Source organism: Carcharodon carcharias, assembly GCF_017639515.1.
Source record: "Carcharodon carcharias isolate sCarCar2 chromosome 29 unlocalized genomic scaffold, sCarCar2.pri SUPER_29_unloc_28, whole genome shotgun sequence".
Lineage (NCBI taxonomy): Eukaryota > Metazoa > Chordata > Chondrichthyes > Lamniformes > Lamnidae > Carcharodon > Carcharodon carcharias.
The window spans coordinates 156-28,103 of NW_024470674.1; the positions used below are offsets into that span (position 1 = coordinate 156).

General features: G+C 57.9%; 1 protein-coding gene across 1 annotated transcript; it reads right to left on the reverse strand.

The window, feature by feature from the left end:
* Window positions 1-1,612: 1,612 nt before the first annotated feature.
* On the reverse strand, window positions 1,613-27,660 carry LOC121274080 (multiple epidermal growth factor-like domains protein 8; the record flags this gene model as incomplete). The annotated part of the gene is made up of 7 exons (XM_041181225.1): window positions 1,613-1,783; window positions 6,446-6,616; window positions 10,713-10,905; window positions 21,467-21,632; window positions 23,510-23,720; window positions 26,967-27,181; window positions 27,459-27,660. Coding segments are annotated over 7 exons (1,293 nt in total), but the record flags the coding sequence as incomplete, so codon positions are not given.
* Window positions 27,661-27,948: the final 288 nt, after the last annotated feature.

Genomic DNA, 27,948 nt, shown 5'->3' on the forward strand with positions numbered 1-27,948 from the left:
GTGGGTGTGAGGGGGGTTGGGGTGTGGGTGTGAGGGGGGTTGGGGTGTGGGTGTGAGGGGAGTTGGGGTGTGGGTGAGAGGGGGGTTGGGGGGTGGGTGTGAGGGGGGTTGGTGTTTGGGTGTGAGGGTGGTTGGGCTGTGGGTGTGAGGGTGGTTGGGGTGTGGGTGTGAGGGGGGTTGGGGGTGGGTGTGAGGGGGGTTGGGCTGTGGGTGTGAGGGTGGTTGGGGTGTGGGCGTGAGGGTGGTTGGGGTGTGGGTGTGAGGGGGGTTGGGGTGTGGGTGTGAGGGTGGTTGGGCTGTGGGTGTGAGGGGGGTTGGGGTGTGGGTGTGAGGGTGGTTGGGGTGTGGGTGTGAGGGGAGTTGGGGTGTGGGTGTGAGGGGAGTTGGGGTGTGGGTGTGAGGGGAGTTGGGGTGTGGGTGTGAGGGGAGTTGGGGTGTGGGTGTGAGGGGAGTTGGGGTGTGGGTGTGAGGGGGGTTGGGGTGTGGGTGTGAGGGGGGTTGGGTTGTGGGTGTGAGGGGAGTTGGGGTGTGGGTGTGAGGGGGTTTCGGGTGTGGGTGTGAGGGGGGTTGGGTTGTGGGTGTGAGGGGAGTTGGGGTGTGGGTGTGAGGGGGGTTGGGTTGTGGGTGTGAGGGAGTTGGGGTGTGGGTGTGAGGGGGTTTCGGGTGTGGGTGTGAGGGGGGTTGGGTTGTGGGTGTGAGGGGAGTTGGGGTGTGGGTGTGAGGGGGTTTCGGTGTGTGGGTGTGAGGGGGGTTGGGTTGTGGGTGTGAGGGGAGTTGGGGTGTGGGTGTGAGGGGGTTTCGGGTGTGGGTGTGAGGGGGGTTGGGTTGTGGGTGTGAGGGGAGTTGGGGTGTGGGTGTGAGGGGGTTTCGGGTGTGGGTGTGAGGGGGGTTGGGGTGTGGGTGTGAGGGGGTTTGGGGTGTGGGTGTGAGGGGGTTTGGGGTGTGGGTGTGAGGGTGGTTGGGGTGTGGGTGTGAGGGTGGTTGGGGTGTGGGTGTGAGGGTGGTTGGGGTGTGGGTGTGAGGGTGGTTGGGCTGTGGGTGTGAGGGTGGTTGGGGTGTGGGTGTAAGGGGGGTTGGGGTGTGGGTGTGAGGGGGGTTGGGGTGTGGGTGTGAGGGTGGTTGGGGTGTGGGTGTGAGGGTGGTTGGGGTGTGGGTGTAAGGGGGGTTGGGGTGTGGGTGTGAGGGGGGTTGGGGTGTGGGTGTGAGGGGGGTTGGTGTTTGGGTGTGAGGGTGGTTGGGCTGTGGGTGTGAGGGTGGTTGGGGTGTGGGTGTGAGGGGGGTTGGGGGTGGGTGTGAGGGTGGTTGGGGTGTGGGTGTGAGGGGAGTTGGGGTGTGGGTGTGAGGGGAGTTGTGGTGTGGGTGTGAGGGGAGTTGGGGTGTGGGTGAGAGGGTGGTTGGGGGGTGGGTGTAAGGGGGGTTGGTGTTTGGGTGTGAGGGTGGTTGGGCTGTGGGTGTGAGGGTGGTTGGGCTGTGGGTGTGAGGGGGGTTGGGGTGTGGGTGTGAGGGGGGTTGGGGTGTGGGTGTGAGGGGGGTTGGGGTGTGGGTGTGAGGGTGGTTGGGCTGTGGGTGTGAGGGTGGTTGGGGTGTGGGTGTGAGGGGGGTTCGGGTGTTGGGTGGTTGGGGTGTGGGTTTGAGGGTATTTGGTCTCTCACTTGGTGCATTTCCCATCCAGCAAGAAGAAACCATCCAGGCAGGTCTCGCAGCGCTCGCCGGAGCTGTTGTTCTGACACTGGACACAGACAGCATCCTGCGACGATGGCCCCTCCAGCAGCCAGTTCGTTATCTGCACAGGGCCAAAGGGTGGAAATGGCGTTAATGTGGGGTGGTTAACTGAAGCTGATAAAGTAGAGGATCGGGGAGTGACAGGGACACACAGAGGATCGGGGAGTGACAGGGACACACAGAGGATCGGGGAGTGACAGGGACACACAGAGGATCGGGGAGTGACAGGGACACACAGAGGATCGGGGAGTGACAGGGACACACAGAGGATCGGGGAGTGACAGGGACACACAGAGGATCGGGGAGTGACAGGGACACACAGAGGATCGGGGAGTGACAGGGACACACAGAGGATCGGGGAGTGACAGGGACACACAGAGGATCGGGGAGTGACAGGGACACACAGAGGATCGGGGAGTGACAGGGACACACAGAGGATCGGGGAGTGACAGGGACACACAGAGGATCGGGGAGTGACAGGGACATACACAAGCTGAAGGTATTTATATATCACCCAAGGCACAGGCACAGTCTCAGCCCAACACATTCCCAGCCTCCTGGGAACACTCCCGGCTTTAGGTACAGTGTCTCCCCCCGGGACAGACCCCCTGGACCATCCCCACCCAGGACAGACCCCCCTGGACCCTCCCCACACACAGCAGGCCCCCCCCTGCCCTCACGAGCTGGACCACCATGGGCCCTCCCTGCTTGGGGAGGACTCGGGCCTCCATGTCTTGGGCTGCACTGACCCAGTGCCCCCCTCCCAGTGGGTTTGGAGAGAGTGAGGTGCTGAAAGCTGAGGGGTCAGTGCCAGTGGATGAACCCTGGGGCAGGCTGGAGTGGGCAGTGCCAGTGGAGGACCCCTGGGGCAGGCTGGAGTGGGCAGTGCCAGTGGAGGAACCTTGGGGCAGGCTGCAGTGGGCAGTGCCAGTGGAGGACCCCTGGGGCAGGCTGGAGTGGGCAGTGCCAGTGGAGGATCCCTGGGGCAGGCTGGAGTGGGCAGTGCCAGTGGAGGACCCCTGGGGCAGGCTGGAGTGGGCAGTGCCAGTGGAGGACACCTGGGGCAGGCTGGAGTGGGCAGTGCCAGTGGAGGACCCCTGGGGCAGGCTGGAGTGGGCAGTACCAGTGGAGGACCCCTGGGGCAGGCTGGAGTGGGCAGTGCCAGTGGAGGACCCCTGGGGCAGGATTCTGCACAATATCACTCACTGGGAGGCCCAACTAACCTACATTATTCAAACATACAGCAGACCCCTGGGAAACTCAGAGATTCTTCAAACACGAGCCCCTGCCTGTTGAATAGCACCTGATCTCAGGCTCTGTGTCCGGATCGGTGGAGTTTGCACTTGCAGCTCCCTTCACCTCTGCCCTCTAATCCCAGCTGTAGGGTCATTGTCCAGTGGCAGTGGGTTTGCCAGAATGCCAGCCTCTTTACAAGAGCAGCTCAGAGGCTGGGAATCCTGCGGAGAGTAACTCACCTCCTGACTCCCCAAAGCCTGTCCACCATCTACAAGGCACAAGTCAGGAGTGTGATGGAATACTCCCCACTTGCCTGGATGAGTGCAGCTCCCACAACACTCAAGAAGCTCGACACCATTCAGGACAAAGCAGCCCCGCTTGATTGGCTCCCCATACACAAACATTCACTCCCTCCACCACCGACGCACAGTAGCAGCAGCGTGTGTACCATCTACAAGATGTACTGCAGGAACTCACCAAGGCTCCTTCGACAACACCTTCCAAACCCACGACCACTACCATCTAGAAGGACAAGGGCAGCAGGCACATGGGAACACCAGCACCTGGAAGTTCCCCTCCAAGTCACTCACCATCCTGACTTGGAAATATATCAGCCGTTCCTTCAATGACGCTGGGTCAAAATCCTGGAACTCCCTCCCTAACAGCACAGTGGGTGTATCTACAGAACAGGGACAAAATCCTGGAACTCCCTCCCTAACAGCACTGTGGGTGTACCTACACCACACAGATAAAATCCTGGAACTCCCTCCCTAACAGCACTCTGGGTGTACCTACACCACACAGATAAAATCCTGGAACTCCCTCCCTAACAGCACTGTGGGTGTACCTACACCACAGGGAAAAAATCCTGGACCTCCCTCCCTAACAGCGCTGTGGGTGTACCTACACCACAGGGACAAAATCCAGGAACTCCCTCCCTAACAGCGCTGTGGGTGTACCTACACCACATGGACTGCAGCGGCTCAAGAAGGCAGCTCACCACCACCTTCTCAAGGGGCAATTAGAGATGGGCAATAAATGCCTGGCCCAGCCAGCGAAGCCCACATCCTGTGAACGAGTTTAAAAAAGGCAGCAGAGAAGGTGCCTAATCCCTGAATGGTGGCCTGGCACTGTCACAGGGATATGGCACTGGGCACTGCCGCAGGGATAGGGCACTGGGCACTGCCGCAGGGATAGGGCACTGGGCACTGCCGCAGGGATAGGGCACTGGGCACTGCCGCAGGGATAGGGCACTGGGCACTGCCGCAGGGATAGGGCACTGGGCACTGCCGCAGGGATAGGGCACTGGGCACCGTCGCAGGGATAGGGCACTGGGTACTGCCGCAGGGATAGGGCACTGGGCACCGTCGCAGGGATAGGGCACTGGGCACCGTCGCAGGGATAGGGCACTGGGCACCGACACAGGGATAGGGCGCTGGGCACCGTCGCAGGGATAGGGCACTGGGCACCGTGGCAAGGATAGGGCGCTGGGCACCGTGGCAGGGATAGGGCACTGGTCACTGCTGCAGGGATAGGGCACTGGGCACTGCTGCAGGGATAGGGCACTGTCGCAGGGATAGGGCACTGGGCACTGCCACAGGGATAGGGCACTGGGCACCGTCGCAGGGATAGGGCACTGGGCACCTCCGCAGAGATAGGTCACTGGGTACTGTCGCAGGGATAGGGCACTGGGCACTGCTGCAGGGATAGGGCACTGGGCCCCGCCGCAGGGATAGGGCACTGGGCACCGCCGCAGGGATAGGGCACTGGGCACTGCCGCAGGGATAGGGCACTGGGCACTGCCGCAGGGATAGGGCACTGGGCACTGCCGCAGGGATAGGGCACTGGGCACTGCCGCAGGGATAGGGCACTGGGCACCGTCGCAGGGATAGGGCACTGGGCACCTCCGCAGAGATAGGTCACTGGGTACTGTCGCAGGGATAGGGCACTGGGCACTGCTGCAGAGAGGGCACTGGGCACTGTCGCAGGGATAGGGCACTGGGCCCCACCGCAGGGATAGGGCACTGGGCACTGCCGCAGGGATAGGGCACTGGGCACTGCCGCAGGGATAGGGCACTGGGCACTGTCGCAGGGATAGGGCACTGGGCACTGTCGCAGGGATAGGGCACTGGGAACCGTCGCAGGGATAGGGCACTGGGAACTGTCGCATGGGTAGGGCACCGCCGCAGGGATAGGGCACTGGGCACCGTCGCAGGGATAGGGCACTGGGCACCGTCGCAGGGATAGGGCACTGGGCACCGTCGCAGGGATAGGATACTGGGCACCGTCGCAGGGATAGGGCACTGGGCACCGCCGCAGGGATAGGGCACTGGGCACCGTCGCAGGGATAGGGCACTGGGCACCGCCGCAGGGATAGGGCACTGGGCACCGTCGCAAGGATAGGGCAGCGTCGCAGGGATAGGGCACTGGGCACTGTCACAGGGATAGGGCACTGGGCACCGACGCAGGGATAGGGCACTGGGCACCGACGCAGGGATAGGGCACTGGGCACTGCCGCAGGGATAGGGCACTGGGCACCGCTGCAGGGATAGGGCACTGGGCACTGTCGCAGGGATAGGGGATAGGGCACTGTCGCAGGGATAGAGCACTGGACACCGACGCAGGGATAGGGCACTGGGCACTGACATAGGGATAGGGCACTGGGCACTGTCGCAGGGATAGGGCACTGGGCACCGTCGCAAGGATAGGGCAGCGTCGCAGGGATAGGGCACTGGGCACTGTTGCAGGGATAGGGCACTGGGCACCGACGCAGGGATAGGGCACTGGGCACTGTCACAGGGATAGGGCACTGGGCACCGACGCAGGGATAGGGCACTGGGCACCGACGCAGGGATAGGGCACTGGGCACTGCCGCAGGGATAGGGCACTGGGCACCACTGCAGGGATAGGGCACTGGGCACTGTCGCAGGGATAGGGGATAGGGCACTGTCGCAGGGATAGAGCACTGGACACCGACGCAGGGATAGGGCACTGGGCACTGACATAGGGATAGGGCACTGGGCACTGTCGCAGGGATAGGGCACTGGGCACTGTCGCAGGGATAGGGCACTGGGCACTGTCGCAGGGATAGGGCACTGGGCACTGTCGCAGGGATAGGGCACTGTGCACTGCAGCAGGGATAGGGCACTGGGCACTGCAGCAGGGATAGGGCACTGGGCACTGTCACAGGGATAGGGCACTGGGCACTGCAGCAGGGATAGGGCACTGCCGCAGGGATAGGGCACTGGGCACTGCTGCAGGGATAGGGCACTGGGCACTGCTGCAGGGATAGGGCACTGGGCACTGTTGCAGGGTTTGGGCACTGTCGCTATCTCAGTGCACGCTGGGTAAAGAGGTCCCTCCCCCATTGTCATGAGAAATCTCTCAGATACCAACCAGGACCACTTTGAAAATAACACCTTTGAAACAGTAGATATGGTGCCAGTTCCAAAGCTGTTGGTGCTTTTGGAGGTTTGACTGTACTGACCTTGAGTGTGTCTAGTGGATATCTCTCCGGCTCTGCCCTTGCTTTCTCGTACTGCTCCCTCATGACGCAGATGTGGCTGTTATTGTTGCAGTAGCTGCTGCAAGGTTTACACAATCCACCAGCCACTGCTGAACCCACAAACAAAGGCTGGCATTTCTCACAGTGATCACCCTGAGGACACACAACGCAACAGAGTTCACTGTACAGGCTCAGTCAAACTCACCAGCTCTCCCCTCATCTCTCCCAACACCCTGTCAACTACCCCCAACCCCGTCTCTCACCCAAAACCCTCCTGACCCACGCAGCTCTCCCCTCATCTCTCCCAACACCCTGTCAACTACCGCCAAAAATCTCCCGAACCACCCAGCTCTCCCCTCATCTCTCCCAACACCCTGTCAACTACCCCCAACCCCATCTCTCACCCAAAACCCTCCTGACCACCCAGCTCTCCCCTCATCTCTCCCAACACACTGTCAACTACCCCCAACCGCATCTCTCACCCAAAACCCTCCCGAACCACCCAGCTCTCGCCTCATCTCTCCCAACAACCTGTCAACTACCCCCAAGCCCGTCTCTCACCCAAAACCCTCCCGAACCACCCAGCTCTCCCCTCATCTCTCCCAACAACCTGTCAACTACCCCCAAGCCCGTCTCTCACCCAAAACCCTCCCGAACCACCCAGCTCTCCCCTCATCTCTCCCAACAACCTGTCAACTACCCCCAAGCCCGTCTCTCACCCAAAACCCTCCCGAACCACCCAGCTCTCCCCTCATCTCTCCCAACAACCTGTCAACTACCCCCAACCCCGTCTCTCACCCAAAATTCTCCTGACCCACCCAGCTCTCCCCTCATCTCTCCCAACACCCTGTCAACTGTCCCCAACCCCGTCTCTCAATCAAAACCCTCCGGACCCACCCAGCTCTCCCCTCATCTCTCCCAACACCATCAACTGTCCCCAACTCCGTCTCTCATCCAAAACCCTCCCAACCCACCCAGCTCTCCCCCATCTCTCCCAACACCCTGTCAACTGCCCCCAACCCCGTCTCTCACCCAAAACCCTCCTGACCACCCAGCTCTCCCCTCATCTCTCCCAACACCTTGTCAACTACCCCCAATCCCGTCTCTCAATCAAAACCCTCCTGACCCACCCAGCTCTTCCCCATCTCTCCCAACACCCTGTCAACTACCCCCAACCCCGTCTCTCACCCAAAACTCTCCTGATCACCCAGCACTCCCCCATCTCTCCCAACACCCTGTCAACTGCCCCCAATCCCATCTCTCATCCAAAACCCTCCTGACCCACCCAGCTCTTCCCCATCTCTCCCAACACCCTGTCAACTGCCCCCAATCCCATCTCTCATCCAAAACCCTCCTGACCCACCCAGCTCTTCCCCATCTCTCCCAACACCCTGTCAACTGCCCCCAATCCCATCTCTCATCCAAAACCCTCCTGACCCACCCAGCTCTTCCCCATCTCTCCCAACACCGTCAACTGCCCCCAACCCCGTCTCTCACTCAAAACTCTCGTGACCACCCAGCTCTCCGTCTCACTCAACACTCCCAACATACCCCGCGCTCCCCCATCTCACTCAACACTCCCCTGACATACCCAGCTCTCCATTTCACCCAGAACTCTCCAGACCCACCCAGCTCTCCCCCATCTCACCCAAAACTCTCCAGACCCACCCAGATCTCCCCCATCTCACTCAACACTCCCCTGACATACCCAGCTCTCCCCCGTCTCACTCAACACTCCCCTGACCAATCCAGCTCTCCCCTATCTCACTCAACACTCCCCTGACATACCCAGCTCACCCCGTCTCACCCAACACTCATCTAAACCACCCAGCTCTCCCCCAAAACTCTCCAGACCCACCCAGCTCTCCCCCATCTCACCCAAAACTCTCCAGACCCACCCAGCTCACCCCCATCTCACTCAACATTCCCCTGACCCATCCAGCTCTCCCTGTCTCACTCAACACTCCTCTGACATACCCAGCTCTCCCCTGTCTCACTCAACACTCCCCTGACCCATCCAGCTCTCCCCCATCTCACTCAACATTCCCCTAAACCACCCAGCTCTCCCCCATCTCACTCAACACTCCTCTGACCCACACAGCTCTCCCCGTCTCACTCAACACTCCCCTGACATACCCAGCAGTCCCCCATCTCACTCAATGCTCCCCCGACCCACCCAGCTCTCCCCCATCTCACTCAACACTCCCCTGACATTCCCACTACTCCCCCATCTCACTCAATGCTCCCCTGACCCACCCAGCTCTCCCCCATCTCACTTACCAGTCCCCTGAACCACCCAACTCTCCCCCATCTCACTCAACACTCCCCTGACCAACCCAGCTCTCCCCCATCTCAACACTCCCCTAAGCCACCCAACTCTCCCCCGTCTCACTCAACACTCCCCTGACCAACCCAGCTCTCCCCCATCTCAACACTCCCCTAAGCCACCCAACTCTCCCCCGTCTCACTCAATACTCCCCTAAACCACCCATCTCTCCCCCGTCTCACTCAACACTCCCCTAAGCCACCCATCTCTCCCCCGTCTCACTCAACACTCCCGACATACCCAGCGTTGCCGTCTCACTCAACACTCCCCTGACATACCCAGCGATCCCGTCTCACTCAACACTCCCCTGACATACCCAGCTCTCCCCCATCTCACTCAACACTCCCCTGACATACCCAGCTCTCCCCCATCTCACTCAACACTCCCGACATACCCAGCACTCCCGTCTCACTCAACACTCCCGACATACCCAGCACTCCCGTCTCACTCAACACTCTCGACATACCCAGCGATCCCGTCTCACTCAACACTCCTGACATACCCAGCTCTCCCCGTCTCACTCAACACTCCCGACATACCCAGCGATCCCGTCTCACTCAACACTCCCCTGACATACCCAGCGCTCCACTGTCTCACTCAACACTCCCCTGACATACCCAGCACTCTCGTCTCACTCAACACTCCCCTGACATACCCAGCTCTCCCCCATCTCACTCAACACTCCCCTGACCCATCCAGCTCTCCCCCATCTCACTCAACACTCCCCTAAACCACCCAGCTCTCCCCATCTCATTCAACCTCCCCTGACCCATGCAGCGCTCCCCTGTCTCACTCAACACTCCCCTAAACCACCCGGCTCTCCCCCATCTCACTCAACACCCCTGACCCATCCAGCTCTCCCCCATCTCACTCAACACTCCCCTGACATACCCAGCTCTCCCCGTCTCACTCAACCTCCCCTGACCCATGCAGCGCTCCCCCGTCTCACTCAACACTCCCCTAAACCAACCAGCTCTCTCATCTCACTCAACACTCCCCTAAAACACCCAGCTCTCCTCCAACTCACTCAACACTCCCCTAAACCACCCAGCTATTGCCCATCTCACTCAACACTCCCCTAAACCACCCAGCTCTCCCCCATCTCACTCAACACTCTCCTAAACCACCCAGCTCTCTCCCGTCTCACTCAACACTGCCCTGACCCACCCAGCTCTGCTCTGTCTCACTCAACACTCGCCCAAACCACCCAGCTCTCCCCCATCTCATTCAACACTCCCCCAAACCACCCAGCTCTGCTCCGTCTCACTCAACACTCCCCTAAGCCACCCAGCTCTCCCCCGTCTCACTCAACACTCCCCCAAACCACCCAGCTCTCCCCATCTCACTCAACACTCCCCCAAACCACCCAGCTCTGCTCCGTCTCACTCAACACTCCCCTAAACCACCCAGCTCTCCCCCGTCTCACTCAACACTCCCCTAAACCACCTAGCTATCCCCCGTCTCACAGGGCACTCCCCTGACCCACCCAGCTCTGCTCCGTCTCACTCAACACTCCCCCAAACCACCCAGCTATCCCCCATCTCACTGAACACTCCCCTGACCCACCCAGCTCTGCTCTGTCTCACTCAAGACTCCCCTGACCCACCCAGCTCTGCTCCGTCTCACTCAACACTCCCCTGACCTACCCAGCTCTCCCCCATCTCACTCAACGCTCCCCTAAACCACCCAGCTCTCCCCCATCTCACTCAACACTCCCCTGACCCACCCAGCTCTGCTCAGTCTCACTGAACATTCCCCTGACCCACCCAGCTCTGTTCCGTCTCACGTTTCACTCCCCGAAAACACCCAGCTCTCCTCCATCTGCCCCCATACTCCCCCGACCCACCCAGCTCTCCCCCATCTCACCATACTGCCCTCCTGTAGAGGAGATTGGGGTTTCCCTGGTCCAGCCCTTGCCATTACCTTGGTATTATTGACACACTGTAGGCAGCGATCCCGAGCACTGACACTCTCACAGTTGCTGTGCTGGTTACACTGACACTCCACAGAGCAGTTCTGGCCCACGTAACCAAAGTGACACTGGCAGTTGTTGGGCTGCACACATGTTCCATTAACACAGCCCTGCTCACAAACTGGCTTACAGAGACCCAGCAGACTGCACAGGCCGGAGGGGGAGAAGAATAGCGAGTGGGGGAAGGAGAGAGAGAGAGAGAAAGAGAGATGGGAAAGGGAAGGTAGGGGGAAGCGAGACGGGAAGTTGGGGCAGAGAAACGGGGAGAGAGAGGGACGGGGGGAGAGAGAGAGACCAGGGGGAGAGAGAGGGACGGGGGGATAGAGGGAGAGAGAAGGGGGGAAGGGAGAGAGAGAAGGGGGCGGGGGAAGAGAGAAGGGGGCGGGGGGAAAGAGAAGGGGGCGGGGGGAGAGAGAAGGGGGCGGGGGGAGAGAGAAGGGGGCGGGGGGAGAGAGAAGGGGGCGGGGGGAGAGAGAAGGGGGCGGGGGGAGAGAAGGGGGCGGGGGAGAGAGAAGGGCGCGGGGGGAGAGAGAAGGGGGCGGGGGGAGAGAGAAGGGGGCGGGGGGAGAGAGAAGGGGGCGGGGGGAGAGAGAGAAGGGGGCGGCGGGAGAGAGAGAAGGGGGGAGGGAGAGAGAGAAGGGGGGAAGGAGAGAGAGAAGGGGGGAAGGAGAGAGAGAAGGGGGGAAGGAGAGAGAGAAGGGGGAAGGAGAGAGAGAAGGGGGAAGGAGAGAGAGAAGGGGGGAAGGAGAGAGAGAAGGGGGGAAGGAGAGAGAGAAGGGGGGGAAGGAGAGAGAGAAGGGGGGAAAGGAGAGAGAGAAGGGGGGAGGGAGAGAGAGAAGGGGGAAGGAGAGAGAGAAGGGGGGAAAGGAGAGAGAGAAGGGGGGGAAGGAGAGAGAGAAGGGGGAAGGAGAGAGAGAAGGGGGGAAAGGAGAGAGAGAAGGGGGGAAAGGAGAAAGAGAAGGGGGGAAAGGAGAGAGAGAAGGGGGGGAAGGAGAGAGAGAAGGGGGGAAAGGAGAGAGAGAAGGGGGGAGGGAGAGAGAGAAGGGGGGAGGGAGAGAGAGAGAAGTAGAAAAGTTAAATGAAGAGGCAACACAGAAACACGTTAAAAACAACAGGTGTATCATTCTTGCTGTTAGGAGGATGTGGCCCTCCCCCTTTCTGTTCCTCCACAGTAACCCCTGTCTCTAAGGGACTCTGATCTCCACATTCAGTAATTTAGTGGGTAAAACTCAGATTGAATGTGAATTCCAGCTCCCTGTATATTCTCTACCCTGTCACTGAAATCACTGTCATCAGAAAACTTCCAGATACAACTCTGTTCACCCAAGTCACTCATAATTCCTCCTCCCCTCTCCTCCTCCCCCCCTTCGTACCCATCTCCTTCCCTTCTCACCTCTACCTGCTCTCTTCCCATCTCTCCCCTCATTCGCCCTTCTGTCTATATCACTCCCCCTTCAGACGCCCTTCTGTCTATATCACTCCCCCTTCAGACGCCCTTCTGTCTATATCACTCCCCCTTCAGACGCCCTTCTGTCTATATCACTCCCCCTTCAGACGCCCTTCTGTCTATATCACTCCCCCTTCAGACGCCCTTCTGTCTATATCACTCCCCCTTCAGACGCCCTTCTGTCTATATCACTCCCCCTTCAGACGCCCTTCTGTCTATATCACTCCCCCTTCAGACGCCCTTCTGTCTATATCACTCCCCCTTCAGACGCCCTTCTGTCTATATCACTCCCCCTTCAGACGCCCTTCTGTCTGTATCACTCCCCCTTCAGACGCCCTTCTGTCTATATCACTCCCCCTTCAGACGCCCTTCTGTCTATATCACTCCCCCTTCAGACGCCCTTCTGTCTATATCACTCCCCCTTCAGACGCCCTTCTGTCTATATCACTCCCCCTTCAGACGCCCTTCTGTCTATATCACTCCCCCTTCAGACGCCCTTCTGTCTATATCACTGCCCCTTCAGACGCCCTTCTGTCTATATCACTCCCCATTCAGACACCCTTCTGTCTATATCACTCCCCCTTCAGACGCGCTTCTGTCTATATCACTCCCCCTTCAGACGCCCTTCTGTCTATATCACTCCACCTTCAGACGCCCTTCTGTCTGTATCACTCCCCCTTCACACGCCCTCCTGCCCGTATCACTCCCCCCTCACACACCCTCCTGCCTGTATCACTCCCCCCTCACACACCCTCCTGCCTGTATCACTCCTCCCTCACACACCCTCCTGCCTGTATCACTCCCCCCTCACACACCCTCCTGCCTATATCACTCCCCCATCACACACCCTCCTGTCTGTATCACTCCCCCCTCCCTCACCCTGTCTGTATCACTCCCACTTCACACGCCCTCCTGCCTGTATCACTCTCCCCTCACTCATCCTCCTGCCGGTATCACTCTCCTCTCACACCCTCCTGCCTGTATCGCTCTCCCCTCACACCCTCCTGCCTGTATCGCTCTCCCCTCACTCACCCTCCTCCCTGTATCGCTCTCCCCTCACACCCTCCTCCCTGTATCGCTCTCCCCTCACACCCTCCTGTCTGTATCGCTCTCCCCTCACACCCTCCTGTCTGTATCACTCTCCCCTCACACCCTCCTGTCTGAATCGCTCTCCCCTCACACCCTCCTGTCCCTATCGCTCTCCCCTCACACCTGCATGCCTGTATCGCTCTCCCCTCACTCACCCTCCTACCTGTATCGCTCTCCCCTCACTCACCCTCCCCTATCGCTCCCCCCTCACACACCCTCCTCCCTGTATCACTCTCCCGTCACACCCTCCTGTCTGAATCGCTCTCCCCTCACACCCTCCTGTCCCTATCGCTCTCCCCTCACACCCTCCTGCCTGTATCGCTCTCCTCTCACTCACCCCCCTACCTGTATCGCTCTCCCCTCACTCACCCTCCCCTATCGCTCCCCCCTCACTCACCCTCCTCCCTGTATCGCTCTCCCCTCACACCCTCCTCCCTGTATCACTCTCCGCTCACACCCTCCTATCTGTATCGCTCTCCACTCACACCCTCCTGTCTGTATCGCTCTCCCCTCACACCCTCCTGTCTGTATCGCTCTCCCCTCACACCCTCCTACCTATATCGCTCTCCCCTCACAGCCTCCTGTCTTTATCAGTCCCCCTCACTCACCCTCCTCCCTGTATCGCTCTCCGATCACTCACCCTCCCCTATCGCGTCTCCCTCACTCATCCTCCTCCCTGTATCGCTCTCCCCTCACACCCTCCTGCCTGTATCACTCTCCCCTCACACCCTCCCCTATCGCTCCCCCCTCACTCACCCTCCTGCCTGTATCACTCTCCCCTCACTCATCCTCCTGCCTGCATCACTCTCCTCTCACACCCTCCTGTCTGTATCGCTCACCCCTCACTCACTCTCCTGCCTGTATCGCTCTCCCCTCACTCACCCTCCTCCCTGTATCGCTCTCCCATCACTCACCCTCCTCCCTGTATCGCTCTCCCCTCACTCACCCTCCCCTATCGCTCCCCCTCACTCACCCTCCTCCCTGTATCGCTCTCCACTCAAACCCTCCTGCCTGTATCACTCTCCCCTCACACCCTCCCCTATCGCTCCCCCCTCACCCTCCTGCCTGTATCGCTCTCCCCTCACTCACCCTCCCCTATCGCTCCCCCTCACTCACCTTCCTCCCTGTATCGCTCTCCACTCAAACCCTCCTGCCTGTATCACTCTCCCCTCACACCCTCCCCTATCGCTCTCCCATCACTCACCCTCCTCCCTGTATCGCTCTCCCCTCACTCACTCTCCTGCCTGTATCGCTCTCCCCTCACTCACCCTCCTCCCTGTATCGCTCTCCCATCACTCACCCTCCTCCCTGTATCGCTCTCCCCTCACTCACCCTCCCCTATCGCTCCCCCTCACTCACCCTCCTCCCTGTATCGCTCTCCACTCAAACCCTCCTGCCAGTATCACTCTCCCCTCACACCCTCCCCTATCGCTCCCCCCTCACACCCTCCTGCCTGTATCACTCTACTCTCACACCCTCCTATCTGTATCGCTCTCCCCTCACTCACTCTCCTCCCTGTATCGCTCTCCCCTCACTCACCCTCCTGTCTGTATCGCTCTCCCCTCACTCACCCTCCTGTCTGTATCACTCTCCCCTCACTCACCCTCCTGCCTGTATCGCTCCCCCCTCACACCCTCCTGTCTCTATCGCTCTCCCCTCACACCCTCCTGTCTGTATCGCTCTCCCCTCACACCCTCCTGTCTGTATCGCTCTCCCCTCACACCCTCCTGCCTGTATCGTTCTCCCCTCACTCACCCTCCTACCTGTATCGCTCTCCCCTCACTCAGCCTCGTGGCTTTATCAGTCCCCCTCACTCACCCTCCTCCCTGTATCGCTCTCCCCTCACTCACCCTCCCCTATCGCTCCCCCCTCTCACCCTCCTGCCTGTATCACTCTACTCTCACACCCTCCTATCTGTATCACTCTCCCCTCACACCCTACTGCCTGTATCACTCTCCCCTCACACCCTCCAGCCTGTATCACTCTCCCCTCACACCCTCCTGCCTGTATCACTCTCCCCTCACACCCTCCCCTATCGCTCCCCCCTCACTCACCCTCCTGCCTGTATCATTCTCCTCTCACACCCTCCTATCTGTATCGCTCTCCCCTCACTCATCCTCCTGCCTGCATCACTCTCCTCTCACACCCTCCTGTCTGTATCGCTCACCCCTCACTCACCCTCCTGCCTGTATCACTCTCCTCTCACACCCTCCTATCTGTATCGCTCTCCCCTCACTCATCCTCCTGCCTGCATCACTCTCCTCTCACACCCTCCTGTCTGTATCGCTCACCCCTCACTCACCCTCCTGCCTGTATCGCTCTCCCCTCACTCACCCTCCTGCCTGTATCGCTCTCCCCTCACTCACCCTCCTCCCTGTATCGCTCTCCCATCACTCACCCTCCTCCCTGTGTCGCTCTCCCCTCACTCACCCTCCCCTATCGCTCCCCCTCACTCACCCTCCTCCCTGTATCGCTCTCCACCCAAACCCTCCTGCCTGTATCACTCTCCCCTCACACCCTCCCCTATCGCTCCCCCATCACTCACCCTCCTGCCTGTATCACTCTCCCCTCACTCATCCTCCTGCCTGTATCACTCTCCTCTCACACCCTCCTATCTGTATCGCTCTCCCCTCACTCACTCTCCTCCCTGTATCGCTCTCCCCTCACTCACCCTCCTGTCTGTATCGCTCTCCCCTCACTCACCCTCCTGTCTGTATCGCTCTCCCCTCACTCACCCTCCTGTTTGTATCGCTCTCCCCTCACACCCTCCTGTCTGTATCGCTCTCCCCTCACACCCTCCTGTCTGTATCGCTCTCCCCTCACACCCTCCTGTCTGTATCGCTCTCCCCTCACACCCTCCTGTCTGTATCGCTCTCCCCTCACACCCTCCTGTCTGTATCGCTCTCCCCTCGCATCCTCCTGCCTGTATCGCACTCCCCTCACTCACCCTCCTACCTGTATCGCTCTCCCCTCACTCAGCCTCGTGGCTTTATCAGTCCCCCTCACTCACCCTCCTCCCTTTATCGCTCTCCCCTCACTCACCCTCCCCTATCGCTCCCCCCTCACTCACCCTCCTCCCTGTTTCGCTCTCCCCTCACACCCTCCTGCCTGTATCACTCTCCCCTCACACCCTCCCCTATCGCTCCCCCCTCAATCACCCTCCTCCCTGTTTCGCACTCCCCTCACTCACCCTCCTACCTGTATCGCTCTCCCCTCACTCATCCTCCTGCCTGTATCGCTCTCCTCTCACACCCTCCTGTCTGTATCGCTCACCCCTCACTCACCGTCCTGCCTGTATCGCTCTCCCCTCACTCACCCTCCTGCCTGTATCGCTCTCCCCTCACTCACCCTCCTGCCTGTATCGCTCTCCCCTCACTCACCCTCCTGCCTCTATCGCTCTACCCTCACTCACCCTCCTCCCTGTATCGCGCTCCCCTCACTCACCCTCCTCCCTGTATCGCTCTCCCCTCACTCACCCTCCTCCCTGTATCGCTCACCCCTCACTCATCCTCCTGCCTGTGTCACTCTCCTCTCACACCCTCCTGTCTGTATTGCTCACCCCTCACTCACCGTCCTGCCTGTATCGCTCTCCCATCACCCTCCTGCCTGTATCGCTCTCCCCTCACTCACCCTCCTGCCTGTATCGCTCTCCCCTCACTCACCCTCCTCCCTGTATCGCTCTCCCCTCACTCACCCTCCTCCCTGTATCGCTCTCCCCTCACTCACCCTCCTCCCTGTATCGCTCTCCCCTCACTCACCCTCCTCCCTGTATCGCTCTCCCCTCACTCACCCTCCTCCCTGTATCGCTCTCCCCTCACTCACCCTCCTCCCTGTATCGCTCTCCCCTCACTCACCCTCCTGCCTGTATCGCTCTCCCCTCACTCACCCTCCTACCTGTATCGCTCTCCCCTCACTGAGCCTCGTGGCTTTATCAGTCCCCCTCACTCACCCTCCTCCCTTTATCGCTCTCCCCTCACTCACCCTCCCCTATCGCTCCCCCCTCACTCACCCTCCTCCCTGTTTCGCTCTCCCCTCACACCCTCCTGCCTGTATCACTCTCCCCTCACACCCTCCCCTATCGCTCCCCCCTCAATCACCCTCCTCCCTGTATCGCTCACCCCTCACTCATCCTCCTGCCTGTATCACTCTCCTCTCACACCCTCCTGTCTGTATCGCTCACCCCTCACTCATCCTCCTGCCTGTATCACTCTCCTCTCACACCCTCCTGTCTGTATCGCTCACCCCTCACTCACCGTCCTGCCTGTATCGCTCTCCCCTCACTCACCCTCCTGCCTGTATCGCTCTCCCCTCACTCACCCTCCTGCCTGTATCGCTCTCCCCTCACTCACCCTCCTCCCTGTATCGCTCTCCCTTCACTCACCCTCCTCCCTGTATCGCTCTCCCCTCACTCACCCTCCTCCCTGTATCGCTCACCCCTCACTCATCCTCCTGCCTGTATCACTCTCCTCTCACACCCTCCTGTCTGTATCGCTCACCCCTAACTCATCCTCCTGCCTGTATCACTCTCCTCTCACACCCTCCTGTCTGTATCGCTCACCCCTCACTCACCGTCCTGCCTGTATCGCTCTCCCCTCACTCACCCTCCTGCCTGTATCGCTCTCCCCTCACTCACCCTCCTGCCTGTATCGCTCTCCCCTCACTCACCCTCCTGCCTGTATCGCTCGCCCCTCACTCACCCTCCTGCCTGTATCGCTCTCCCCTCACACGCTCCTGTCTGTATCGCTCTCCCCTCACACGCTCCTGTCTGTATCGCTCTCCCCTCACACGCTCCTGTCTGTATCGCTCTCCCCTCACCCCTCCTGTCTGTATCGCTCTCCCCTCACTCACCCTCCTGCCTGTATCGCTCTCCCCTCACACTCTCCTGCCTGTATCTCTCTCCCCTCACTCACCCTCCTACGTGTATCGCTCTCCCTTCACTCAGCCTCCTGTCTTCATCAGTCCCCCTCACTCACCCTCCTCCATGTATCGCTCTCCCCTCACTCACCCTCCCCTATCGCTCCCCCCTCACTCACCCTCCTCCCTGTATCGCTCTCCCCTCACACCCTCCTCCCTGTATCACTCTCCCCTCACACCCTCCTATCTGTATCGCTCTCCCCTCACTCACCCTCCCCTATCGCTCCGCCCTCACTCACCCTCCTGCCTGTATCGCTCTACCCTCACACCCTTCTCCCTGTATCGCTCTCCCCTCACACCCTCCTCCCTATATCGCTCTCCCCTCACACCCTCCTGCCTGTATCACTCTCCCCTCACACCCTCCTCCTTGTATCACTCCCCCCTCACACCCTCCTCCCTGTATCACTCCCCCCTCACACCCTCCTCCCTGTATCACTCCCCCCTCACACCCTCCTGTCTGTATCACTCCCCCCTCACACCCTCCTCCCTGTATCACTCCCCCCTCACACCCTCCTCTCTGTATCACTCCCCCCTCACACTCTCCTCCCTGTATCACTCCCCCCTCACACCCTCCTGTCTGTATCACTCCCCCCTCACACCCTCCTCCCTGTATCACTCCCCCCTCACACCCTCCTCCCTGTATCACTCCCCCCTCACACCCTCCTCCCTGTATCACTCCCCCCTCACACCCTCCTCCCTGTATCACTCCCCCCTCACACCCTCCTCCCTGTATCACTCCCCCCTCACACCCTCCTCCCTGTATCGCTCCCCCCTCACACCCTTCTCCCTGTATCGCTCTCCCCTCACACCCTCCTGTCTGTATCGCTCTCCCCTCACACCCTCCTGTCTGTATCGCTCTCCCCTCACACCCTCCTCCCTGTATCGCTCTCCCCTCACACCCTCCTGTCTGTATCGCTCCCCCCTCACACCCTCCTGTCTGTATCGCTCCCCCCTCACACCCTCCTGTCTGTATCGCTCTCCCCTCACACCCTCCTGTCTGTATCGCTCTCCCCTCACACCCTCCTGTCTGTATCGCTCTCCCCTCTCACCCTCCTGTCTGTATCGCTCCCCCCTCACACCCTCCTGTCTGTATCACTCTCCCCTCACACCCTCCTGTCTCTACCGCTCTCCCCTCACACCCTGTCTCTATCGCTCTCCCCTCACACCCTCCTTTCTGTATCACTCTCCCCTCATTCACCCTCCTGTCTGTATCACTCTCCTCTCACACCCTCCTGTCTGTATCGCTCTCCCCTCACACCCTCCTGTCTGTATCGCTCTCCCCTCATTCACCCTCCTGTCTGTATCGCTCTCCCCTCACACCCTCCTGTCTGTATCACCCTCCCCTCACACCCTCCTGCCTGTATCGCTCTCCCCTCACACCCTCCTGTCTGTATCGCTCTCGCCTCACACCCTCCTGTCTGTATCGCTCTCCCCTCACACCCTCCTGTCTGTATCGCTCTCCCCTCACACCCTCCTGTCTGTATCGCTCTCCCCTCCCACCCTCCTGTCTGTATCGCTCTCCCCTCACACCCTCCTGCCTGTATCGCTCTCCCCTCACACCCTCCTGTCTGTATCGCTCCCCCCTCACACCCTCCTGTCTGTATCGCTCTCCCCTCACACCCTCCTGTCTGTATCGCTCTCCCCTCACACCCTCCTGTCTGTATCGCTCTCCCCTCACACCCTCCTGTCTGTATCGCTCTCCCCTCACACCCTCCTGTCTGTATCGCTCTCCCCTCACACCCTCCTGTCTGTATCGCTCTCCCCTCACACCCTCCTGTCTGTATCGCTCTCCCCTCACACCCTCCTGTCTGTATCGCTCTCCCCTCACACCCTCCTGTCTGTATCGCTCTCCCCTCACACCCTCCTGTCTGTATCGCTCTCCCCTCACACCCTCCTGTCTGTATCGCTCTCCCCTCACACCCTCCTGTCTGTATCGCTCTCCTCTCACACCCTCCTGTCTGTATCGCTCTCCCCTCACACCCTCCTGTCTGTATCGCTCTCCCCTCACACCCTCCTGTCTGTATCGCTCTCCCCTCACACCCTCCTGTCTGTATCGCTCTCCCCTCACACCCTCCTGTCTGTATCGCTCTCCCCTCACACCCTCCTGTCTGTATCGCTCTCCCCTCACACCCTCCTGTCTGTAGCACTCAACGCTCACTCACCCTCCAGTCTGTATCACTCACCGCTCACACCCTCCTGTCTGTATCACTCTCCCCTCATTCACTCTCCTGTCTGTATCACTCTCCTCTCACACCCTCCTGTCTGTATCGCTCTCCCCTCACACCGTCCTGTCTGTATCGCTCTCCCCTCATTCACCCTCCTGTCTGTATCACTCTCCCCTCACACCCTCCTCCCTGTATCGCTCTCCCCTCACACCCTCCTGTCTGTATCACTCTCCCCTCATTCACCCTCCTGACTGTATTGCTCTCCCCTCACACCCTCCTGTCTGTATCACCCTCCCCTCACACCCTCCTGCCTGTATCGCTCTCCTCTCACACCCTCCTGTCTGTATCACTCTCCCCTCACACCCTCCTGCCTGTATCACTCTCCCCTCACACCCTCCTGTCTGTATCACTCTCCCCTCACACCCTCCTCTCTGTATCACTCCCCCCTCACACCCTCCTTTCTGTATCACTCCCCCCTCACACCCTCCTGTCTGTATCACTCCCCCCTCACACCCTCCTCCCTGTATCACTCCCCCCTCACACCCTCCTGTCGGTATCACTCCCCCCTCACACCCTCCTGTCTGTATCGCTCTCCCCTCACACCCTCCTGTCTGTATCACTCTCCCCTCACACCCTCCTGTCTGTATCGCTCTCCCCTCACACCCTCCTGTCTGTATCGCTCTCCCCTCACACCCTCCTGTCTGTATCGCTCTCCCCTCACACCCTCCTGTCTGTATCGCTCTCCCCTCACACCCTTCCCTGTGTATCGCTCACCCCTCACACCCTCCTGTCTGTATCACTCTCCCCTCACTCACCCTCCTCCCTGTATCGCTCACCCCTCACACCCTCCTGTCTGTATCACTCTCCCCTCACTCACCCTCCTCCCTGTATCGCTCTCCCCTCACTCATCCTCCCTGTATCACTCTCCCCTCACTCACCCTCCTGTCTGTATCACTCTCCCCTCACTCACCCTTCTCCCTGTATCGCTCTCCCCTCACTCATCCTCCCTGTATCGCTCTCCCCTCACTCACCATCCTCCCTGTATCGCTCCCCCCTCACACCCTCCTGCCTGTATCACTCTACCACTCACCTGTCCTGCATGTAGCCATTTCTACAGATACACTCGAATCCCTGCAGCTTATCGGTACAGTTCTGGGTATCATCACAGTTGTGGTGCCCATTCAGACACTCATTCTCTGGTGGGCAGGACATGAAGGCCCAGGTTCCATCGGAGTCTGGGCAGCTCTGGCTGCCATCTGTGGGGCACAAACAAACAACCACTGGAGTTCTGCAGGGAAAACATTTTGGGAGCCTTCCACTGGCTGCTCCCCACACAGGACACCGATTCTCCCACCGCCTGTCTGCAGACAGGACACTGGTTCTTCTTCTGCTTGTCCCCACAGGACACAGGTTCCCAACCACTCCTCCTCATAAAGGTTCCCAACTGCTCATCCACGCACAAGCTCCCAACCGCCTGTCCCGGCACAGGACACCTGTTCTCCTTCCGCCTGTCCACACATGACACAGGCCTCCCATCTGTCTATCCACACACAGGAATCAGGCTTCCCTTCACCTATACCCCGCAAAGAACACAGGCTCCCAACTGCCTATCCCCCACACAGAATACAGGCAACTTACCTGGTTTTTATTTTCTGCGTTTATTTTGCTTTCAGATTTCCAGAATTTGTAATTTGTAGTTGCCTGTTCCCACATAGGTTCCCAACCGCCTGTCCCTGCACAGGACACAGGTTCCCAGCCACCGCCCATCCATGTAGAGGGCACAGGTTCCCAATTACCTGTCCCCACACAGGACACAGGTTCCCAATTACCTGTCCCCACACAGGACACAGGTTCCCAACTGCCTGTCTCCACACAGGACACAGGTTCCCAATTGCCGGTCTCCACACAGGACACAGGTTCCCAATTGCCTGTCTCCACACAGGACACAGGTTCCCAATTACCTGTCCCCGCACAGGGCGCAGGTTCCCAATTACCTGTCCCCGCACAGGACACAGGTTCCCAACTGCCTGTCCCTGCACAGGACACAGGTCCCCTACATCCAGTTCTCACTCTGAACATCAGTCTTCTTCCACCTGTGCGCACTAAGAATGCAGACCTCAATCTGCCTGTCTCTACAGAAGACACAGACCTTCCTTTACCTGTCCTCACTCAAGACACATGTTCCTCAATGCCTGTCTCCACCAAGGACAGAGGCCACCCTCCACCACTGCCCAGAGGCCTTTCACTGCCTGTACTCACACAGGACACAGGATCCTCCATCTGTCCCCACACAGGCACTTGCCTATCCCCACAGAGGCCTTCCTCGATCTGTCATCACACAGGACACTGGTTCCCAATTACCTGTCCCCACACAGGACACAGGTTCCCAATTACCTGTCCCCACACAGGACTCAGGTTCCCAATTACCTGTCCCCACACAGGACACAGGTTCCCAATTACCTGTCCCCACACAGGACACAGGTTCCCAATTACCTGTCCCCACACAGGACACAGGTTCCCAATTACCTGTCCCCACACAGGACACAGGTTCCCAATTACCTGTCCCCACACAGGACACAGGTTCCCAATTACCTGTCCCCACACAGGACACAGGTTCCCAATTACCTGTCCCCACACAGGACACAGGTTCCCAATTACCTGTCCCCACACAGGACACAGATTCCCAATTACCTGTCCCCACACAGGACACAGGTTCCCAATTACCTGTCCCCACACAGGACACAGGTTCCCAATTACCTGTCCCCACACAGGACACAGGTTCCCAATTACCTGTCCCCACACAGGACACAGGTTCCCAATTACCCGTCCCCACACAGGACACAGGTTCCCAATTATCCGTCCCCACACAGGACACAGGTTCCCAATTATCTGTCCCCACACAGGACACAGGTTCCCAATTACCTGTCCCCACACAGGACACAGGTTCCCAATTGCCTGTCTCCACACAGGACACAGGTTCCCAATTACCTGTCCCCACACGAGAGGAAGACCTCCCTCCGCCTGTCCCCACACAGGACACGGGTGTCTGTTCCGCCTAAGCCCACAAAAGAGGCACAGGTCCCCCCGCCAGCTGCCCAAGGAACACAGTCTGCCTCCTGCCCAGGGTACGTACCGTCCTGAGGCCCATTCAGACCGCCCTGGATACATCTTCCATTTCCATTGAGTCCGCGGGTGGCACACCAGCCACAGTGAGAGTGTCGGACACAGTGGGAGCACTGGTGGTAGCTGGCACATGACAGATTACAGCTGGCTTTCACCCCCTTCAGTAGCCGGCCACACATTCCAGCAGCACACTGCATTGGCAGGAAACTCGGGCTCATACACTGCGGCACAGAAAGAGACAACATCAGATGGCGCGTGAGGTGGGGGGGGGTGGTGGGGGAGGAACTTGTGTTGGAATGGGCTTGGGGGAGGGGTGAGATTTTTGGGAGGACTTCAGGAATGTTGTGGCTGGCTCGGTGTGGGCAGGGGGAGTGGGTGGAAGAGGGAGTGTTGAGAGTCTCAGAGGGAGAAAGTGTTAGATGGTGGGTGAGGGGAGGGACCGGGGGACAGTGTATTGGAGGAGGGGGTAGAGTGTTAGAGGGTGGGGGGGAATGGGTGGAACTGGGTGGAGAGAGGGAGACAGATGGGAAGGTGGGGACTTGCCCTCAGAGCCCCTGTCCAATAAATACTCACTCAGCTTCTGCACCAAGTGACTTCCCATCCTTGGTGGTTTCAGACTCCACATCAATTCATCATGTTCTCTTGTCCTCCCTAAATCTTTTCATCCAAGCGGACTTCCCAGCCCGTATTCACAGCTGCACCACTGACCCTGCCTGGCTAGTTCCACCGTGTTAATCACAGATAAGGCCATCTCTCCTCACTATCCTGTATCGCTCCCCTCATCCCCTATTCCCAACCTTCCGTCCCTCTATATCTTACAACAAATTTACTGAGAACTGCATGTTCCAAATCCCAATGCCTTTGACCATCTGTTCACCCTAACATTTCTGCAGCTCCTGACTTGCTCAACCACACCCCCACCCCCAATGTCCCAGTCCCCAATAAAACCATTTTCTCTCTCTGCCCCTGGCTGTTCTCCTGGTTCCATTCATATCTGTCTAATGATAGCCAGAGAATCACTTGCAATGGCTCCTCCTGCCGCTCCTGCGCCATTATCTCTAGTGTCCCTCAAGGATCTACCCTTGGTCCCCCCCTCGACATTCATGTCCCTGGAGACATCATCTCCTCCAGCCCCACTGACCCTCCCAGGGTATCTGCTCTCCTCTGATTCTTGCTTTGAGTATTCCCGAGCTACCTGGAGCCTCAGTTCTTCAATTCCCTCCCAAAACCTCTCCTCCTCTCTTTTTTCCTTTAAGGTGCTCCTTAAAATCTACCACTTTGACCCCAAGCTTTTGGTCATCTGCTGGATTATCTCTTTATGTGGCTGAGCGTCAAAATCATGCTACTGTGAAGCACATTAAAGATCCTATATAAATGCAAGCTGTTGTTCTCCTTTGCTAATCTCTTAGTCTTTCAATTACTAAAGGCAAGACTTGTGTAGGGATGAGTGTGAAGATAGCCTGGATCATATTGAGATCAAAAGAGAGGTGTTAAGCATCTTGAAGAATATTAAGGTGGATAAGTCCCCAGGGCCAGATGGGATCTACCCCAGAGTACTGAGGGATGCAAGGGAGGAGATTGCTGGGGCCTTGACAGAAATCTTTGTATCCTCACTGGCTACGGGTGAGGTCCCAGAGGACTGGAGAATGGCCAATGCTGTTCCATTGTTTAAGAAGGGTAGCAGGGATAATCCAGGAAATTACAGGCCGGTGAGCCTTATGTCAGTGGTTGGGAAATTATTGAAAAAGATTCTTCGTGACAGGATTTACTACCAATTGGAAGCAAACGGGCATATTAGTGAGAGGCAGCATGGTTTTGTGAAGGGGAGGTCATGTCTCACTAACTTGATTGAGTTTTTCGAGGAAGTGACAAAGATGATCGACAATGGAAGGGCAGTGGATGTTATCTACATTGACTTCAGTAAGGCCTTTGACAAGGTCCCTCATGGCAGACTGGTACAGAAGGTAAAGTCGCACGGGATCAGAGGTGAGCTGGCAGGATGGATACAGAATTGGCTTGGTCATAGAGGACAGAGGGTAGCAGTGAAGGGTGCTTTTCTGAATGGAGAGCTGTGACTAATGGAGTTCCACAGGGATCAGTGCTGGGACCTTTGCTGTTTGTAGTATACATAAATGATTTGGAGGAAAATGTAACTGGGCTAATTAGTAAGTTTGCAGACGACACTAAGGTTGGAGGAGTTGCAGAAAGTGAAGAGGATTGTCAAAGGATACAACGAGATAGAGATCGGTGGGAGACTTGGGCGGAGAAATGGCAGATGGAGTTTAATCCAGACAAATGCGAGGTAATGCATTTTGGAAGGTCTAATACAGGCAGGAATTATACAGTAAATGGCAGAACCCTTAAGTGCATCAACAGGCAGAGGGATCTGGGTGTACAGATCCACAGGTCACTGAAAGTGGCAATGCAGGTGGATAAGGTAGTCAGGAAGGCATATGGCATGCTTGCCTTCATCGGCAGGGGTATTGAGTATAAAAGCTGGGAAGTCATGCTGCAGCTGTATAGAACCTTGGTTAGGCCACACTTGGAATATTGCATGCAATTCTGGTCACCACATTACCAGAAGGATATGGAGGCATTGGAGAGGGTGCAGAGGAGGTTTACCAGGATACTGCCTGGTCTGGAGGTTATTAGCTATGAGGAGAGATTGGAGAAACTTGGATTGTTCTCACTAGAGCGACGGAGATTGAGGGGCGACTTGATAGAAGTTACAAAATTATGAGTGGCCTGGGCAGTGTAGATAGTCAGAAGCTTTTTCCCAGGGTGGAAGAGTCAATTACTAGGGGACATAGATTTAAGGTGAGAGGAGAAAACTATAGAGGAGATGTGCGGGGCAGGTTTTTTACGCAGAGGGTAGTGAGTATCTGGAATTCGCTGCCAGAGGAGGTGGTGGAAGCAGGTACGATAGTGGTGTTTAAGAGGCAGCTTGACAAATACATGAAGAGGATGGGAATATAGGGATATGGACCCCAGAAGTGCAAAATGTTTTAGTTGACGGGCAATATGATCGGCGCAAGTTGGGGGGCCGAAGGGCCTGTTCCTGTGCTGTACTTTTCTTTGTTCTTTCCTACTGTCATCCTTTTTTAAATCTCTGTACCTTGCTCTTCAATTCCAATTTTGCCATTATCTCTTTTGTCATCCAAGGCGTTTCATTACTGGAGAATATACTAGTACTTTAGTGGAGTACAACACTATTGACCACTATTTTAAATATTTTCCAATGGTGTCTCAACTCTTCATCAATATTTTTGACCATAATTCCATTATCATGTTCTCAAATTTACCATTTATTCCAATATATTACATTAGTTTTGTCTTATTATGTCTTTCTCAATCTTATTTTAACCATAATATGTTATGATCGCTATGGTCCAATTGCTCCCCCACACTCATTTCTCTTATCTGCCCTGGCTCATTTACCATGTGATATTTCAGAGCGACGCTCTTACCTGCTGCAAAGCCAGACTCCAGACACATTGCTGCCAACCTCCGTCTGAGCCATTCGAGCTCAGACACTCACCGCAGGTGGTGAGGTTATGGCATGGCGTTGGGCATGGTTCTGGCGGGCAGGATTCCACGGGCATTGGTGACACGTTGCGCAGAGAGTGGCTGAAGCAGGTCCAGTCGTAGGCGGGACTCACGCTGAGGATCCGGCGGGTCTCGCCTGAGAGACAAGGGTGGGAGCAGGAAATAAGTCATTATCCTAACACTGAATGTGGGGGCAGATGTCCCTTCCTCCCCAATCCTGGATCCTGTGCCAGGGTTTGCCCAATGTCACTGACACTGACCATTAACAAAAGCAAAAGACTGGAGATGCTGGCAATCTGAAATAAAAGCTGGTCTGGCAGTGAACAGAGTTAATGTTTCAGATCAGTGGAGAGAGTAACGGATGCTGCCAGACCTGCTGAGTAATCGCAGCACTTTCCCTCACTAGCCCTTACCTGTACGTTTGAACTGCCGAGTCCACATACACTTCCCAGAAGCAGTGCACTTGCTGCAGTCGGAGGCTTCACATGATATCTCAGAGCAGTTACTGGCCACGAAGATCTCCCTCTGGTTAATGCGGCAGTCATTCTCCTTGGTACAGCTGCCGTTAGTGCTGATACAGGCTCCCTCGGGGCAGTTTGTGCACCATTTACACCTCTAGGGCAAACAAAGATAGTGATTGAATCACAGACATCAGTTATTCACACTAACACTTCAATCTTCAAACAACTTCCCTGTTTATGAAGCTGCTGAGAGAGAAAGTGCACATGTAAAGGGGTAGCGAATGGGCATACCCCAGGGAGAGCGAGTCAATGTGCATGGCCAAGGGTGTGTGCAGAGTGAGCAGGCCATAAAGGGAAGGGGGAGACCTGCCAGCGGTTGCGTGTGAACTGGTGTGAGTATGAATGTGAGTGTGTGTGAGTATGAGTGAGTGAGTGTGTGTGT